Source organism: Aspergillus ruber (assembly GCF_000600275.1).
Source record: "Aspergillus ruber CBS 135680 unplaced genomic scaffold scaffold00042, whole genome shotgun sequence".
Taxonomy (NCBI): domain Eukaryota; kingdom Fungi; phylum Ascomycota; class Eurotiomycetes; order Eurotiales; family Aspergillaceae; genus Aspergillus; species Aspergillus ruber.
In genome coordinates, this window is record NW_024467338.1 from 12,024 (window position 1) to 29,772 (window position 17,749).

General features: G+C 46.8%; 3 protein-coding genes across 3 annotated transcripts; 1 reads left to right on the forward strand and 2 right to left on the reverse strand.

Annotated features, from left to right (window-relative positions):
• Positions 1-219: 219 nt before the first annotated feature.
• On the reverse strand, positions 220-9,860 carry EURHEDRAFT_381568 (uncharacterized protein; the record flags this gene model as incomplete). The annotated part of the gene is made up of 4 exons (XM_040779425.1): positions 220-870; positions 919-1,688; positions 1,746-9,472; positions 9,526-9,860. 4 exons carry the CDS (start codon positions 9,858-9,860, stop codon positions 220-222), a joined length of 9,483 nt encoding a protein of 3,160 aa, XP_040634514.1.
• A 2,224-nt stretch (positions 9,861-12,084) lies between these two features.
• Positions 12,085-13,166, reverse strand: EURHEDRAFT_509769 (F-box protein; the record flags this gene model as incomplete). The annotated part of the gene is made up of 1 exon (XM_040785925.1): positions 12,085-13,166. Exon 1 carries the CDS (start codon positions 13,135-13,137, stop codon positions 12,085-12,087), a length of 1,053 nt encoding a protein of 350 aa, XP_040634515.1. The 5' UTR covers positions 13,138-13,166.
• A 1,864-nt stretch (positions 13,167-15,030) lies between these two features.
• EURHEDRAFT_406527 (DUF3632 domain-containing protein) lies at positions 15,031-16,070 on the forward strand (the record flags this gene model as incomplete). Its single annotated transcript, XM_040780465.1, has 2 exons — positions 15,031-15,158; positions 15,203-16,070. The coding sequence occupies 2 exons, from the start codon at positions 15,031-15,033 to the stop codon at positions 16,068-16,070; spliced, it is 996 nt and encodes a 331-aa protein (XP_040634516.1).
• Positions 16,071-17,749: the final 1,679 nt, after the last annotated feature.

The following is a 17,749-nucleotide window of genomic DNA, read 5'->3' on the forward strand; positions in this document are numbered from 1 at the left end:
TCATTGCTACTTGCACCTAATCCCATATTCCTCAGTGGGAAGTACTATGCAGTATGCAGTACGCGGTGTGTGTTTCTATGTGCAGAATAGAATATGACATGGTCTTACACTCCCAACACAGGAAAATGATATTAAAGCAAGTAACCCTAATCTTCTGTAGCCAACGCCAAGTCGCCAAAGCCAGAAAAACCAAATAGGCAAACTCAAGAAACAAACCATCTATTCAGCATCTTCATTCTCATTCCCTTCCTCCTCATTAAAGACAAAATCCTCGTCCTCGCTATCAACATCCTCACCAACGTCATTCTCGCTTTGGCTACTTGGTTGGAAGGTGTAACCGTCGCTCAAAACGTTGACATCGGCAAGCCTTTGTATAAAGAATGGAGAATCGCTGCGCAGCTGCCAACCCTGACAAACATATCCCATAGGTGTGTGTGTGATGTCCTGTCCTTGGCGACGGAGGGAGAGCCATTCGCCAAGGAAGGCGAGGGCGTTTTTGGCTGTGGTCTGGGAGTCTTCTTCGTCTTCGTGTTCATCTGAGTCAAACAGGTTGCTATGTGTACTAAAGAGTACACTCCTGTGAATGTAGTGGTATTCGGCGAATTCAAAGTAGAGTCGTCCGCCCAAAATTCCGAGTTCGAGGGGTAACCATGGAGGCGGTTTCCAGTCCTCCGGGAGAGTGGGAGTTGAGTAAAAGTCAAGACGATTTAACTCTTGCATTTTGCGAGTGACGGGGGCGGCATATACCAGAAGGTGTACAACTGGCATCCCAATCGTTCGGAGGAGAGGGATCAAGAGTTCGGCTTCTTCTGGGATGATGACGAGTGCTGTATCAGACACTGTGCTCCAAAGAATCCAATTAACTGGTCGCTGGTCGCTGTTAGCTTGTTTAACTTGTATGGTAGACGGGCTGCTTACAGTAAATTCATCAATCACTCCTGTGCTGGCAGTCTCCACTGTCCTCAGAAATTCCTGCGAAATGTAAAGACGACGTAGCAACGAAGATGGCCGAATACTGTATTTTCGTCTCAGCTGGGTCATATCTAGCGCTATAGATGCTTTGTAATATCCTCTCTTTCCATCCAGGAAGCCAGTAACGGCAAATTCACGGATCGCCTTGTGCAAACCCGGAAATTTGAGGGCCGGAAGACGGCAAGGTCGCTGCATTTCTCTCTCCTCTTCGGCCTCGAAAGCAACCTCTCGCTCTTGCTCAACTTCTTCAAGAGCCGAGCCTCTAGTTGAGCTAATGGAATGCTGTGATTGACGCTGTTGGTACTGAATATTTTTTTCAAAGCCTCTGAGTTCACCAGATAGCGTGACAGAACCGGAGTTCAACTCCTTGGGGTCAAAGGAGGCCTCTGGTGCATATAGCTCTTCTAATCCTTGCCGCTCTGCTTGCTGCAATACTGCCATGTATGCGTTCCGATGCTTTGCCCGAGAAAAGAACTGGTTCCATGTCCTTGCCGCCTGGGTACGCCGACAGAAGTCCCTTCCTTGTGCGAAATACAGCGGTTGCAGATCCTGGTTGTTAGTGCATGTCTGATCGAGCAACCAGGTAATCACATGGGTAGAGTCGAGTTTATCCGATGGTCTCTTCTTGCAGACGTCCAAAATGTTTTGGTGGACTTCTGGGGGCGCGATGAAGGTTATGGACTGCGTTGTTCCCAATTGACGCATCCGCATCGCAGCTGCTATGCATTAGCACGTATCTTATTTCACCGCAAAAGAACATTCAAATAACTTACCCTGTACAGTGTGGTCTTTTGTCTGGTTCAAGCCTAGCGTTAATGCCCCCTTGGCTTCAGCCGGCAACTTCAAATCCGTGCCTCGAGTATGCGCCTCATCCAAATAAACCAAGCAATGATCCAAATTCTCCGCAAAAGGAGTCGCAATTAATGGAGCTGTATTGCCAGCTCTGTACTGAACCCAAGCTTTGTTATCAGATCCAAAATAGACTGCGCCCTGGGCTTGGGGATCCACCCGCAGCCATGACTTGGCCAAGGACCGATTATCCATCTCCAAAATAAATGCACCGGCATCAATGAGGACACGAGTTTCCTTTTCACAAAGATGGTTCAGAAGCTCGAGCTCCGAGAATCGTCTTCCAACTTTGTTGGCCAATAGCACATAGCCCCTGTTTCTCTTCTGGAGAAGATACGTCAGTACTTCGGCATTGGTATGCGATAGGCCTGACAGGTCATGCTGTTTAATTGTCATTGGAAGTAAGCGCCTGTTGTCATTTGTGCCACTGAAACCGGTCGTGATTCCCGGCCTGTTACCGGTCTCATCTGCCCACTGTCTGTCAACGGAGAACAGAGGAATATCCCATCCAGACGCCTGGATTTTGACGCTGAACTGCTTTGCATGACCCGGGAAAACACTGTGATTAAGGAAGTGGTTGATTACAACGGTTGAAAAGCGTAAGTGGCGCCATATCTCTTCAACCTGCCCTTCATCATCGACGTTGATAATATTCCAGTAGCGCAGGGCATCCGGAAGCGAGGCTGAGGTCTGCGTCCACTGGTCATATTCAGTAGTAGGATCATCTGACTTCAAAATGGCTTGTAGACTTTCTCGAAGCTGCTTTTTGTTCAGTCCCTCATAGTAGAACGCAAGGCATGTGAATAGGATGACGACATCGGGATGACCCCATTCAGCTTGCTCAGAAGGAACGCCTTTTGCATGGAAAGGAACAGCTACAGGGTCTCGGCCATGGTGCAGTCCGTACTGCACACTCCAACGTTTTTTCAGACAGAGAAGGAGGATGCCATGTACGAGGAGACCACGCAAAAGATACACCATCTTGCGGGTATTCGGTGCACCGGGGAATAATTTTGAGACCACGTTAATGACATGTCGTTCCACCATCTCCTGTGAGATGAAGACTCGGATTACCTGCTGCTGTTCCTTCGTGCAGCCTCGAGTGGGAAGTATTGATGTTCGTCCAGCACATATATCGTCCACAATTCTCTGTATAAGAGTATTTTCAACATCACTTCGCAAAAAGTATACAACAGGAAACTCTGTAGCCGCTCGTTCTATCACATCAATGCTCTGAGGGAATTCCTGCGCCAGATCTCGCAGATGATGTGCGACCAAACCAAGTATCGTCTCGGCGACTTTCCATCTGTGTGGGTGTCCATCAACAGCTAACTGTGCACCGCTTGGATAAATGAGTTGAGTCTTTGTGGCAAGGGTAAAATCGCATTCATCCAAAATATCACGGCACACCCGATCCATCCAACTTTGGATGGCAACCATCTGGTACGCTTCAGAGGCCTTACAGTCGGACAATCGCTGCAGACCGCACAGTTTGAAGGACAGGACATGCTCTGGTATAGTCAGCATAATACCGGCTGACTGCATCGTATGATCATGAAGATTGTGGTACTCCTGGATGTGTTGCTGTGTTGTTGGTGTCCGACGTGAGAACGGTATATGGGTTACTTCTCTGCCCAGAAAACCACCAAGTCGCAATTGGAGGATTTGCGCCGTCTGCGACAGCAACGCTTTGGGAACCAAAAGTCTGGTGAGCTTCTTTTTGTCCGCAAGCACGCATGCCACCATTGGAGTGATTACTGAAGTTTTCCCCTGTCCCATGTTCATCTGCAAAACGGAATTGGTGCCCGATGATGGTGAGATCATTTCCAGTGCGACTGTAACTTGGTCCTCTCGAATTTGTATGTTGGAGTCAATTTCCAAAAGCAGCCAGTCAGGGTAGAAGAATGGATCCCAGTTAACGTGGCCGGGGTTGTTGTACTCTTGTCTGAACCTCCCCTCATCATTTTTCAGCAAGGCGTCCATCATCCGTAGCAGATGCTGCACTTTGACGATTGATTTGGCGTACTCAGAGACCATTCTCTTCATATTTCTGCCAAAGATACAATTGGAATTAGACCGCAGGTGTTCAAGTAGCGATATCGGTGTCATGGAAGGCCAAAGGTTTGCTTGAAGGAGCCAAGGGCATCTCGGATCATCAACTACAAGTGTGTTGATTAGGGAATGATAGCGTTCTTCAAGCACCCTATAAGCCTTATCAATCTCAAATTCAAGGTTAATATTCACCAAAGGCGTCTCTGTAAGATTTTTATTCCTTTTTTTGAGTGCATTGACGCTTTGCCCTAGGTCGCTGCCATATATGGACCTCACAGGACAGTCCGAATGGCGAAATCGACCAATAATGCTCTCCAGCTCAGCAATTTCCCTCGTTGAATCTGACTTTATCCCAGTAGACAGTGCATTCAATTGCCTGTTTAATCTATAGTGAACCCGGCGATTGACTTCCTCGAATTTGGGCTTCGCGATGCTCGGCAACTTGAAAGGCACTCTACCAACCTTTTCACCTGACTTGATGAAAAGATCTTGTCCCAAGTGAGGAATAGCCCCAATATTCCCCCGCCGTGGTGACCCGAATATTGTCGATTCCGGGATATTCAATACCAGATCACTAGAATTTTTAGCGACAAAGTACCGATTGAGAATCGTTTGCACCTCAGCGACGTGTTTTGAAAGCTGCAAGCCAGCGTATATTCTCTGCCAATGGGGCGTGATCACTTCCAATGCATCATCTAGGTCGATGTATTTTGTATCGAAGCCTGTTTCCAAAGGCAAAGGAGCCGGCCATTGCTTGAGCAAGAACTTTGCAAAGTCCATGGATTCATCGGTGCATTCTTGTTCATGTGCATTTTTGTCGGCCTCAAAACTCACGGAATTGACTAAATGTTTGGGAATCGGCGGCTTCCTATATTTCTTGCAATGGGGCCTGATCATGCTAGATAGATCTTGTATGGTGATGCTCCTATCCATATCAGACCCGGCAAATGAAGCGTATCTGGGGAGGTCAAGATATCTGAGATCGTCCAAAATGAAAAATGAAACTGCCGTTCGCAGTATTGGCATATCAACACTCCCGCGAAACGCCACCAGTCCCACCCGAAACATGAGATTGTACATGTCTTTTGGCTTGCAATTCTGGCAAAGTTTTACCAGAAGACCCCATTCTTCGCCCAAATCTGCCCCAAGACAGTCACTGATAAGATTTGGCGCGAACTCGCCGATATAACCACCGATTATGGGCAATTTCCGTAAGTTGTCTTTCAGATTGGTGGTCGTGTTGATTAGCCTAGGCCGTGAGAAAAGTAGGTTTAGGATCTCTCGTGCTTTGGATGCCCGTTCTAACTGATTCCACACCCCTCGAGGCACATATTCCCTGTCAGCAGGCGCAGGGGCAGCAATAAATATCATATCTGGACGCTCATAGATAGATCGACGCCAGTGGGCCCGTTCACGGAGGTGCGAAATCGTCCATACCTCATCCTCGTCATGCGTCTTTAAGACATTTGCCTGGAATAACGAGAGCCGCTCTAGCTTTTTCATGATTGAATCAATAACCAACTTGAACGCATCGTGCTGAATGGTAACGGTCAAGTCCGGATCCCAGGTGACGACTTGCTGTCGTTTCAATTCCTTGGGGTAGTAGTGCCTCCGTGGCGACAGATTCGCTATTGTCTTGAGAATTGCAACTGATCCGGCATTAATGGGGTTCCATGGCTGACATGACCCCGACTGCAGGCAACGTAGTGCCTCTTCAGTCCCGGTTCGACCTGTGAGAGGATCTGGGAGAATGAAGGATGTAAAGGCATGTAACCGAGCTTTGTTGTATAGAAGGCGTGGTTCTGGTGGACAGTGCAATCGCCCCAATACGTCGTCAATCATGTACTTAGCGTAGCTTCCATCATTTTCCATCTTCACATGAACATGTACTCCATGAAGTCGATACCGCAATGTTCCCAACGTCGTGATGACACTGCGCTGCAACGGATTGGCTGCATCTCTCAAAACAATCATGCTTCGGAGACCATATAAGGAACCGACATCTTGATTGGGATCGATTTCAGACGCCAACTTCCTGCAATGGAGTATGTGATTATTGTTAACATAAAAGTCGAGGTCCATGCTTTTCAATTCCACCGCCAGCTTTCCGTGAGGAGGCTGAAAAACTGTCAACAAGTGTGCTGGCGCAAAATCACGGAATATCTGTGCCATTAGCTTAAAAGTCTTGCTGTGCGGGTCAACAAGGGAAGATTCTCGTCTTTTCCCTTGTCGGGTATGAATGTTTATTATCCAGTTGCTTGATTTGCTTTTCCAAATGTCTGGTTGGCGACGAACGTCGAGATTTCCAGAATTCAAATCGAGCCAGTGCACGCAGTCATATATCAGAAACCCCGGGAGGTCGAAACTAGATTCATTGCCAAAGACACATTTGGGGATAAGCTCGAGCAGAGTATTTGCTCCTTGAGCCTGAATAATTAGCTCCTGGCCTCGATATCCTAAATGAATGTAATATCCATTCTTTGGGATTCCCAGCATATAGCTCATCCCAGGTAGGCTTGATGGAAATGCAACAAGTCGCTGATTTCCAAAAAGGCTCTTCAAAATACTTGAATCCCTTATTTCCGCGGGAAGCTTTCCGAGTGGCTTGCTGTCAATCAGAAGATGACCTTCAAGAAGATGATAGTGCACTGTCTGGGGTGCAGATCTTGTAGTTGCTGCCACTATCGAGGTCATCCACCATTCATATGGTGGCGGCAGAACAGACCAATCAGTATACGGTCGAGGAGCATTGTTTGGGTTTGGCCAAACTGTGTCAATCGCCCACTGGAGGCTGGATGGATATCGTTTAGCTAAACGATGGATCATAGTCCTCATCCGATGGGCCATCTTGATATCGCGGACCAGCATGTTCCGCGTGGTTGTCGAGAACCGGCTCAAGTCAACAACGAGATTCTCTTGCATGGCAATTGTGGCCTCCACAAAAGCCTGGAATGATTCTGAATCGAGTTCTGTGTTGCTGTATGCTTGGGGGGCAAATGTCCTGCGACATAGCAGAGCTGACATGAAGCCATATCGTGCAGTTCTCTCTGCAACATCTGCTTCTTGTGTGGTCCTTGTCTCCTTTCGAAGGTGACTGATCCAATTGAGCGTAATACGACGGATTTTTAACAGAACCTGATTAGCTCGAACGAATGCTTTCCGGGGGGCCAGTGTACACAGTCGAATGGTTAGTGTCAGCATAGTTTCCATGTAATTGATCTCACGCCAATTCGCGGAAATAGCCTCCGTGTGTCGCTCAATCTGGCCAACAAGTGCTAAGCAAAACGCAACATCTCTGAGCGTGACATGAACAGCCCGCAAGTCATCCTGATCCAGCCTGGGCCCCGCTTGAAGGGTAAGATGATGGAAAAGGATCGTGGTGTCCTGGAGACTGAAGTTGACATTTGACGACACCATTTCAGTAAGTATAGAAATCCACCGTCTGTTTTTTCCTGCCATAAGGCCCTGATGAGCAATGTATTCGTGGACAGTCAATTCTGATGGACACTCCGCGATGCTCGCAATGGTTTCATACGAAGAAGGGCCGTTTCCGTCTGCTGCAAAACTTGGCGAAGAGTAAAGACCCGAGAACGCGAGTTCTTTCGGGATACTTAGAGCAAAATGGTGAGCTAATTTCAATGACTGTGGGAAATTCTTGGCCCAGGTACCACGTCGCGAGTCATAGTAGGAGAACTTCAACCCTAAAGGCAATAAAGTTTTTGAGGGGCTAGCTGGCAGCTTTTTGAAATTGTAATGAGTCCCTAAATAAGATTTTGTCTTTGACGCCAAAGAGAAAGTCTCACTGTTCATATTATAGATCTCGAGCTGAGAATAGCTACCCAAGAGTACTTGCGGTGCTTCGTCGGACTTTGACGCAATTTTAGGAGAGAGGCAATTGATGATTTCCCAAGTGACACTGCGATATGTTGAGAACGTCGAAGGTGGGTTAAGCTCAAACAAAGTTATACGCCTTTGATAGGGGTCTTTTGGCAGAAAATCTTCATGGACTTTGATCTTTAGACGTCTGCGAGAACGAAGGTGCCAGCAGTGCTTGCAGCCTTTAATATCATGCGAGCCATCTAGATGCCGCTTCTGTGTACAAAGAATTTCTTTCATCTTCTCTGTGCGGTCGATATATTCCTGATTAACTTTTTGTAGCTCCTTCTCTTTGGAACCTCGTGCTCTTGTCGATGCAGCGTCAATGCGGTCATGAAGCTCGTACAGTTTCCCCATATTTTCAGATTTGTCATAATTGATAAAATACTGGGAAGCAAAGCAATCTGCTTGGGTATCTGCGAAGATACTGATATGTCTTTTAGCCCGAATGCATCTGCCGTGGAGATATTGTTGAATGACTTGAAGACGCCGCATATCGTGGAGACGCGATAGTAGCAAGACATCGAGTATTTCTGGTTCGATAAAAGGGTGATACTCATGCAGCAGCGGATGAACGAAAGTCGCGCATTTGTCTATATGCACCCACAGCTCAAATACATTGAGAATGAAGATACTCATTTGCTCTGGATTGCCTTCATAAGCATTCCCGACGGCTTCCAGGTAACCGCGGATCTGAGCAGCAAGATCTTTGCAAATCCGAGAACACATGTCCTTGGATTTAGGGACACTAAGATCTGTAGACTCAAAATTTTTTTCCAATTTATCCAGCGCGGAATACCGCGAAGTCATGGAGCTGAAGTATTCGGTCGTGGTCTTGCTTGAATTGGGGCCAAGAGCAATTGGATCGACAAACACTGGTCTCAACCTCTGATGACGAGCTTGGGTAAGAACCCCTTGGAGGTAGGATCTGCTATTAGGAAGAGTCAAGTAGAGCTCACTGTTTGGCGCACGCAGCGGTAGGGGTGGGATTTTGCGTCGACAGTCCGCCTTAAAAGCGTTCCACTGGGCTTCAATCGCGGATGTGGCAGTCTCGATAATGCTTTTGAAAAGGGGACCGATGTCTTCAAAAAGCTTGGTATATACAGAAGCAGTAGGGGGAGTTGCAACTGCCTGTTTCTCATCTTCCAACTTAGCCAGACGACGGCATAACTTGGCTCTGAGGATAGTGCACCACTCGACACTCAGGTGGTTAACGGAGTCTTTGAGCAACTCCACAAGAACACAACACATCAGGAACTTGTAATTTGCTTGTCCCTTCTCCTCTCCCATTTTCGAGGAGAGTAAGCGCTGTACCGCAACGCGTAGTGTAAGCCAGAATGGACTTCGCCGCCACGGCAGTTCCGCATTATCCCAGACCACATCATCCTTGATGCGCTTCCGAAGAATGGGAGGATATATGCGGCTACCGTTGACTTCTAACAAGGTCATGAGGAAGCTTGTAATGAGTGTAGGGTCAACCGTGTCACGGGTTTCAGAAATCGTTACGCCAGCTTTGAAAGTTTTAGCTGCAAATTCGTCAAGCGGCTCAAGACTTGCATTTTCAAGAAACGTGACTAAGTTCTCTTGAAAGACAGGATTTTCGAACACGGAACGGTTTAGGGACGCAGCAACGCTGGGGAAATCCCATTGCATGGCTCCCTGTGATGCCATAGTTTCCTCGGTGGTGGGTGAAGCCTCGAAGGCTTCGAAAATGACATCCACACTGTATAAACGCTCTGTTAGAACAGACCAAGACGGGTGTTTATCTCCACTTACCCCACAGATCGAATGAGGAGGCCGGCGTTTTGCTCCGTGATATACAGGATGACAGCATTCTGATCCTCAAAGTCGCGGAAAACGTTCATCAATGCCATTTTGTTCACATATTTACCCTCGTTTACAAGCCCACAGGTCCGTAGGACTTTCTCGATACTCTGCCATATAAAAAGGTCGTCATCTCCAGCACAGGATTTCATCGCATTGGTTGCGCGCAAAAGAAGTGAAAGTAATTTTTGGTCGACATCCTCAATATTGCTGTCCTGCTTCCCAGGAAGTTTTGGGGGCAGGACGATATGATTGAAGGCCAGTTCAAGGATAGGGTCCTTCGCCATGGTAGGGTCCTGTCAAATATAATGTTAGATTCGGAGAAAGATGGGATGTATATGAGCAGAGACAAAGAACCAAACATATCCTCTGGATCTGGGGGGAAGGGTGTTGTTTGAATGGTTTGCGCTCACCTCTTTGGTGCCTTTCAGACCTGAAACGCTTTTAACCATAGAGAAGCACCAGCTCGCCGCTGTCGACCACTTTGAGGTATTCCAACTCATCAACGATGTCGACATTCTATTGCCCTCGTCTCAGTTCATTTACTTGGCCACCAATGAAGTATCTTGTTGGGCTCCCACGGCAAGAAGAAAAGAAAGCCGTAGAGAAATTTGGGGACTGCCCTGTTCTGACACAATTACAGCTGCGCAGTATGATATCTTAGGACCTATTTGGAGTGAATAGAAGAACCTTTCGAATGAGAAAGCTATTGAACGGAGTATTTATAGAACGTCTGGTACCCTTCCACTTGAATGCGTAAACAAAAGGCGCTGCGGCAATACGACACCAAAAACAGAAAATAATGCAGCCCGCATGGCTTGACTATGCACTCGCCCTAGTAAAGAAACGTTTGCTGCATAGCTGTAGTCCCCATCGAATAACATATGGAAAATATACAGCGCCGCAAGCACGTCTTATGCGGCTAAAACCAGCGAGGTCCATGCGCAAGTTGGGCAACCGATGAGTGGATGCTATTCAACGTGATATTGTACGGGCGATTCGCCTATGCACATCACTTTATGACATCATTTAGCATAAAAGGTGCATTCTCGTTGGAAACGGAACGGCTCGAACCGAGACTTTAAGAAATCCATGATTTTATAGCCTTAGATCGTGGCTTATTTCACATGGTTTCTTCTGGGCTCTGTGGTTCTGATTTCAGCTGCAGCATATCAATAAGGGTATCTGAGATGGCCTTCTTCCAAGATAAGGAAACTTGCATCCAGTTGGTCAGTGGGATAGAATCATTGGTCCATTTGGTCGCCAATCATACTGTATCATTGCTGTCAGCCTCGCGTTGGTGCTTGCCCCTCCTTTACAAGACAGATGAACTGTACCTCGCCAGAGACAAGGCCTTGAATGGGGCCGCAAGGACCGCAAACCAAACAGGACAAACGTAGGAATTCTGTGGTATGCATATTTTTTATGCAAAATCTAACTATCTGTATTCTCAATTATTTTTGCTTACAGACTAGTTTAAATATAGATGAATACTCAAGTAGGTATTATATAAGTAAGATTTAGATTGGAATGGGAGTTTTTTATTTGTTAATCTATTAAATCAATAGCATTTCATACACAAAATCCTTATCGCGTCTTGGGCGCTTTGGAAGCTTCCCTGATGAGCGCCTCTGAGTACTACTATTGTGACAGCTTGACATCGTCCATACGGCTCGACACTACGTATAAGACTAGTCATAACAGACGACACCGACATGAGTAGAACCCCGCCGCACAGTGGTTATAAAAGACCCCTTCATCCTCTAGATAGGCTTCCTTTTCTTTTCTTTCTCCAGACTCGATGTTCTCGTCGATGGCTACAATAGTTTAGATAGGAATATAAATTTCGTTAGTATCTGCTATTTCGAGCTCGTGGCATCTGGTTCTGATATTGTGATGAATTATGATAGAAAGAGGGGGTGTGTAGATGACTCTTCCTAGAGTGTTTTGACTAGAAGAAGAAATAGTTGGCTGCTGGTAGAGCTGCACTCAGAGCAGTTTGCATGGATTAAGCTGCAAAAGCCGCATTTAGTGACAAACTAAACTGGTTGTGGTTAAAGTTGGATTGGATTGGATTCAGATTCTCCAAAGTCCAAGTCGCATTGTAATCTGTGACAATAACTAATAATGTACAGCAACATCAGGAATTAATTAAAATTAATATTTCATTACATTTGTATCATCTATATCGGTCTCAATCTCTGTCAACCATCTCCGATGCAAAAATAGTCATATATTTATATACATTCCGAAGTTGCCCAACCATTCATATTTACTCCGTACCCATGTTTTTATGCAATTGTGGTCCCCCGCGGTCAAGACCACAAGAGACCGCAAGGGACCATGGTTCAGTCCGGTCCTTGGTCACCGACTATAGGACCGGGGCCGCACCATTTCGAGGCCTAATCCCACTCCCCTCTAAGGCAGGATAATCGCAAGCTTGCAGCTTAATCTGTCTTAGCTCAGATAGATAGCCCTTGGTAGCAGTGAAAAGATATTGTAGCCTTCACACTAGAGCATGTTCAGCGAGGTTGTTTCAAGTGCCGGAAACAGGCTTTGCGTTTTGCTAAGGAATGTAAGCCACCCAACTGATAAGCCGGTGACGCCGTTTAGTATCAGTCGTCGGAGACTATGTCGGGATTGATACAAGATGGTTATGAGATCATCTGCTTTGATGGCCGTGAATGACAGTGTCACTCGTTCCAGGTTTCTTGGCAGATTACTAGACCTGCTAAGTTGGGAGAAGAATTCAACAGCCAAATCCTTCGGTCCAAGGCTGAGATACAGCTTGCGTGCGTTCGGAGCGTGCAGAATCATATCCATAAGGAACGAATAATTTGATGGCGTGGGTTCGTGTTCCAGATGCAGATTCTCAAGAGCGTTCCATCCAGCTCTGAATCCGGGATTGCTGAAGAGGGCTTTGGGTAATCGGGAGATGTTCATAATGTCGGATGTGTAATTCATTCCTTTTCCGTACCAGAAAATCTTGATAGGTAAGGAGGCATCTGCGATGATATCCAGCAGGATACAAGCTGCATCATCAGGATTGAACTGTCTATCTTGCTCTTCTTTTGTATGTGCATGTCCAACCGGCGAAATAATAAACGACCGACAATTCACCAACCTCAACGCCAAATCATCTCTGAACCGTTTAATAACAGCCATATCCATCGCTTTCTTCACATGCCCGGCCATGCTCCACTCCCAATTCACACCGCTCCCTAAATACGGCTCGCGAGTCATAATCACCAGTCGCTGCACATACCCCCTCATCACCTTATTCGAAGCAATAGCATGGATATGGTCGAAATACGCCTGCGAAAAATCTATGTAGATTTCTGTATATCGCTGCGCGAAGCGGTGTATTGTTAACCGGTACGCGTCGCGACATGTTCCCATTAACGAGGCGAGGTCGCGAGTGCTGAGCCCGTCACAGATCATTTCGACGATCTCCAACGGGAGTGTGGGGAGGATGCAGGTTGGGGATTTGGATTTGGATTTCTTGATGAGATTTGGTTTTGTGATTGTGGATGCTTGGGGAGGGACTGTGTTTAGGATGGCCATTTTGATCGATTAATTGATAACTGAATGAGTGAGGCTTGAAGAAGATGGAAGTATTATGGTTGTAGAGGGTGATGATGACGTTTTAAAAGTAGTAGCTACAGGGTCCCTAAAGTACCTTGGTGACTGTGACGGCTCAACGCCTCAGTGCCTTGTAATGATAATGAATTGATATGCCTATCTAAACTAATGTAGCCATCAACGAGAATGTCAAATCTGGGGAAGAAAAGAGAGAAGAAAAATCTATCTACAGGACGAAGAGGCTTTATCAACAGGTAGTGTGGCGGCGATAGTACCTTTATCACTATCAGCCACTGATAGACAATACAGATTTTACAACTAGAATGCGAGTACCTGTGAAATCGACGCCGAAAATGGCCGCCAGTGAAGCCGTTTACAGCGTCATTCCCACACAGCGTTTCAAGAACCTGCTGCTGCTTTAACGTTTTAGTGTGCCAGAGTAGTTGATTGGACCGATGGTCTATCGGCTGGGCTAACTATATGACTACCGGGCAGAAAGCGAGGGCGGTCAGGCACGTGACCAGAAGGGTACTGTCGGAATATAGAGGTTCCCTACCGAACAATACCAACTGATGCCTGATTAATGCCTCGCTGATATCATATGGCGCGAGCAGCTTATTTACTCTGCCATTACTGCTTTGAAAACCGCACAATCGCTTAGTATACTCTATAAGATAGCCAACGGTCTTATATAGGATCCTAGATAGCCTCCTTTTGCGAGAATCAGAGACCTCAACCTTATACGCTCGATACGTACTCTCGACCCTGACTAAGCTGTGATTCCGACAGGTACTTACTGATAAGGATTGATCGGATAAGTAGTTGGCCCGAGAGCAAGGCCAGGAGATTCTTATAGTCGACGTGTGCACACATATTGTCGAGGGCTCGACGGCACCTGTAACCCGGCGCTCGGCCAGAGGCTTTGCCCCAGGCGTACCACAGCTGCGGAATAGCCACCAGATACAGGACTTATCCGCGCTAGTGAAAACTCGGAAACTCCGAAAACTGGAAAAGCCAAACAAACAGAGTGCGGGCGACCCAGGTGGCCCAACTATGGCACTCCCAGCCATACCGCCACCAGATGCGGACATGGAGGTGGAAACCCAGGCCCCCAGCAACCTCACCTGAGCCTCAGAGCCCAAACGAGCAGCTAGAGTTAAAGCTCTCAAAGCACGCCAACACCGCCCTACAAGCCCGGGCATGAGAGAAAAAGAGGACAAGGAGATAGCGGAGCTGCTAACTCTACTGGACAAGCAAGTTTCCGCTATGAAGCGGAGAAACCAACCCAGGGCCACATCTTTTGGCAATGCCCTCCAAAGCTATGTGCACAACTATTTCACAGAGCCCAGTGCTGAAGCATGTGACCAAGGCCCCATATCTGTCACGGCGCTCTACTAGGATAATAGAACATCCAACTCATGGGTTCTACCTAGGTAGTTATCAACGAGAATAATCAACATGAGGAAGGAAGAAAAGAGGTGACGCCGTATATACCAACAAAGCAAACAACCGCATCTCACGTAGTATTCAGCCAACGTGACCAGGCCATCACAGCATGATCGACAGGTACTTCTGTCTTAGCTGCCGGCTGATCGACAACCAACGAAGAAAATAGTTCAGCCTATCAGCGCATACTCGAGTCCAAATTCAGATATTGGGCTGTCAGCCTGTCAGAACCTACGTTGCTGCCTAGTAGGGGCCCAGGAGGGTTCCCACCCTGGGAGAGAAATCTCTGTCACCTCGTTCAAGTTGACCCCTACGACGATTTAAGTCCCCGTCTGGTTCCACCATATTGACTCTTTCACTTCCCCACTGTCTTCTCTCTCTTACCTGAATTCTAATTGAATCATCATTCAACATTGTCAGCTTTCCAAAATGGACCACCTCCGTGATTCTCTGCTGAGCTCTCTGCCTAGAGACACACCTTCTACCACAACGATCGACCATGCTCGCAGAGATCAAGAAGGTCACGCCAGTCTGTCGCTCGGGGTGAATTCAAAGAGGTTCGAGACATGGCCTTCAGTAACCGGACCTGGGTCGTTACCAGCCGATACTGCGATATTGGAGATGGTGTAGACTCCCTTGAAGGCCACATTCATTCCCTGTGGTATATGTACTACGAGCTTGGCCGAAAAATCTCCTCCGAATCACCTGAACATGAGGGAATAGTCCTCGATATCCTCCGCATTCAAGGAATGGGGCCGTTGACTAGACCTGCACGCGGAGTCTATGGGATTGATATCGCAAGAACCATCGACGGTACACTGTGGAACGATCTCCCCTTCTTGGCTGGCGATATGACCAATTTCTGGGTCAATCATGGTGCTTCTATGTCGGGGACACATCGTCTCAACTTTGCAACCTTCCTGGCTAAACTTGCATCCACTCGTGTCGCTAAGGATAGTTTGTGCCAAGTTTCTCTTCTGATCTTCCGTACTCTCTTTGAAAGCCCTCAAGCACTTCGCACTGGGGAAGAGTCAGACGAGGAAGATCTCAACCGAGGTACCAAGCAGCTTGAGGTCTTTCATCTGTTACCAGCTGCTGTTGCTTGGCTGAAAATAGCAAGCCACAACCTCCTTTTGCTATCAGAAGTGTATTGGAACGACTGCCCTAGCCACATCAGCAAGGGTGGTGAGGAGTTCCTCGAATCGGAGCTCGGACAGCGGTCACCTGCTGGATTCTCGCCATGGAGATACATGTTCTGGCTGAAGCGACTTCATGGGATTCAGGAAGAAGCTAGGGAGACCAATGAGAAAGCCCTGGAGGAGCTTGCCACCGATGGCATCCAGTACATGATCAACACAATCAAGCAAAGGAATGCTGAGGTCCTCAGGGCTTACAAGAATGGTGGCGGTGCCCTGCATCAGGATAAGCATCTTTCGTGCCTAAAGCCCCTTTCACGCCCAGATCTTTAATTAACCACGAGGTGCCGGGCGGTAAATGATTACCACTAGATCTCATCAGACCCTGAGGGTGATCCTCAACGGGTGACTCTCCGCCCCCAGGGTGGACAAACACGACAAACATAGGGACCTCATGGCCTGCATAATTATGCAGTATTGAGACTGTATTTTCTGGTATTCACTTTACATACTAAGAGTAGGGTAAAAAGCCAGGATGTCAGAGCATTCTATTGGAAAATGAAATTATGAAGCTGATACTATTTACATAGCTACCCACGACCAATCTCACACCCTTCTAGAAACCTTGATCGCTTCCGAATACGGTTTGATGTCCGCAATAGAGTATCGGGTAATCGAAGATCAGGCTGGTCAGCATCATCATTGTCCAGCTCATTAGACCCCTAGTCCTCATGCTCAGATACAACACTATTTCGAGGTTTACCTAGCCTGTGTTGACTAGGCATCTCAGGGCCAGACTGATATTGGGCAGACAATGCATAATCTTTCTCATCATCACTAATTGGGTCAAAATCTATCTGTATCTGTAATTTCTTCTCTTCATTTACAGCCTAAACTTCTTAACTTAAGAGATATTCATTAATTAATGTACTCTCTTCCTCCTTAATTTCAAATCGTGACGTACACAGAAACATCATTATATCTTGGATTGTTCTGGGACTGAGTGAGCCCCGAGAATAGTGGCAGGCATCTCAAGCAGTATTGAGTAGACCTCGTAAGGAGTCGCAATCCGACTCCAGAGTTTTTGGAATTGAATCTCAGGTTCTACAAATAGTGCAAACATAGAAAATCCTGTGATATGCATATTTTATGCAGATTTTGTCTGTATTTTTGCGTAATTAGTTTACAGCTCAGGTCGAGAGGTTAGAGCAAATAATTGTAGTAGAGAATCAGATGAGAGCTTTCAGGTTTTTAATTCTACTGTTCTTAAGGCTTATTATACACAAACTGATCTTCATCTCGCCTCAGACGCTTTGGAACCCGCCCTGATGTTCGCCTACGGGTATAATTTTCGCTATGCAGGTTGCTGTTATCAGGCAGAGGGGCTTCATCCTCATCATTCTCATTATCTAATTCAGTTGATTACTCCCAGTCCTCTGCAGCATCAGTTCTTGGCCTTTTACCAAGCGCACACTCACTGGGCGGCTGTATCAGTGGAGATATAGTCACTGGAGCATCTTCCTCATCATCACTAATTGGATTGGATTCATCTCCTGTCTTATGTGCATCATACTCTTCTCTTGCTGCTTGAATCTCCTGGGCTGTGAGATATTCATCCACAAGGGTTAGCTGCTCAGATTCAATATCAAATTTTGATGTACACATGAACATCATAAGATCCCTTATTGTTTTGGGCTTTAGAGAGCCTTGACGGTAGTGACATATATCACGAGCTGAATTGAATAGTCATTCAACACCAGAACCAGTAGCTGGAACTGTAAGCACATCTCGTGCCAGGCTTGCAAGGATGGGAAGTTAATGCTGTTGATCTTTCCAGAAAAGCCGTGGGTTAATCAGACAAGTGCCTAGAAATAAGATAAGCAAGGGGGATGGGAGAGATCAATTGAGTAGCATACTTCTTCCAAGATATCATGTAAGCTTGTTGTTGGCGTCCATCTGTGGCTGGAAGGATGTAGCTAAAGAGATCGCATCCCTATCACCCACACCAGCCC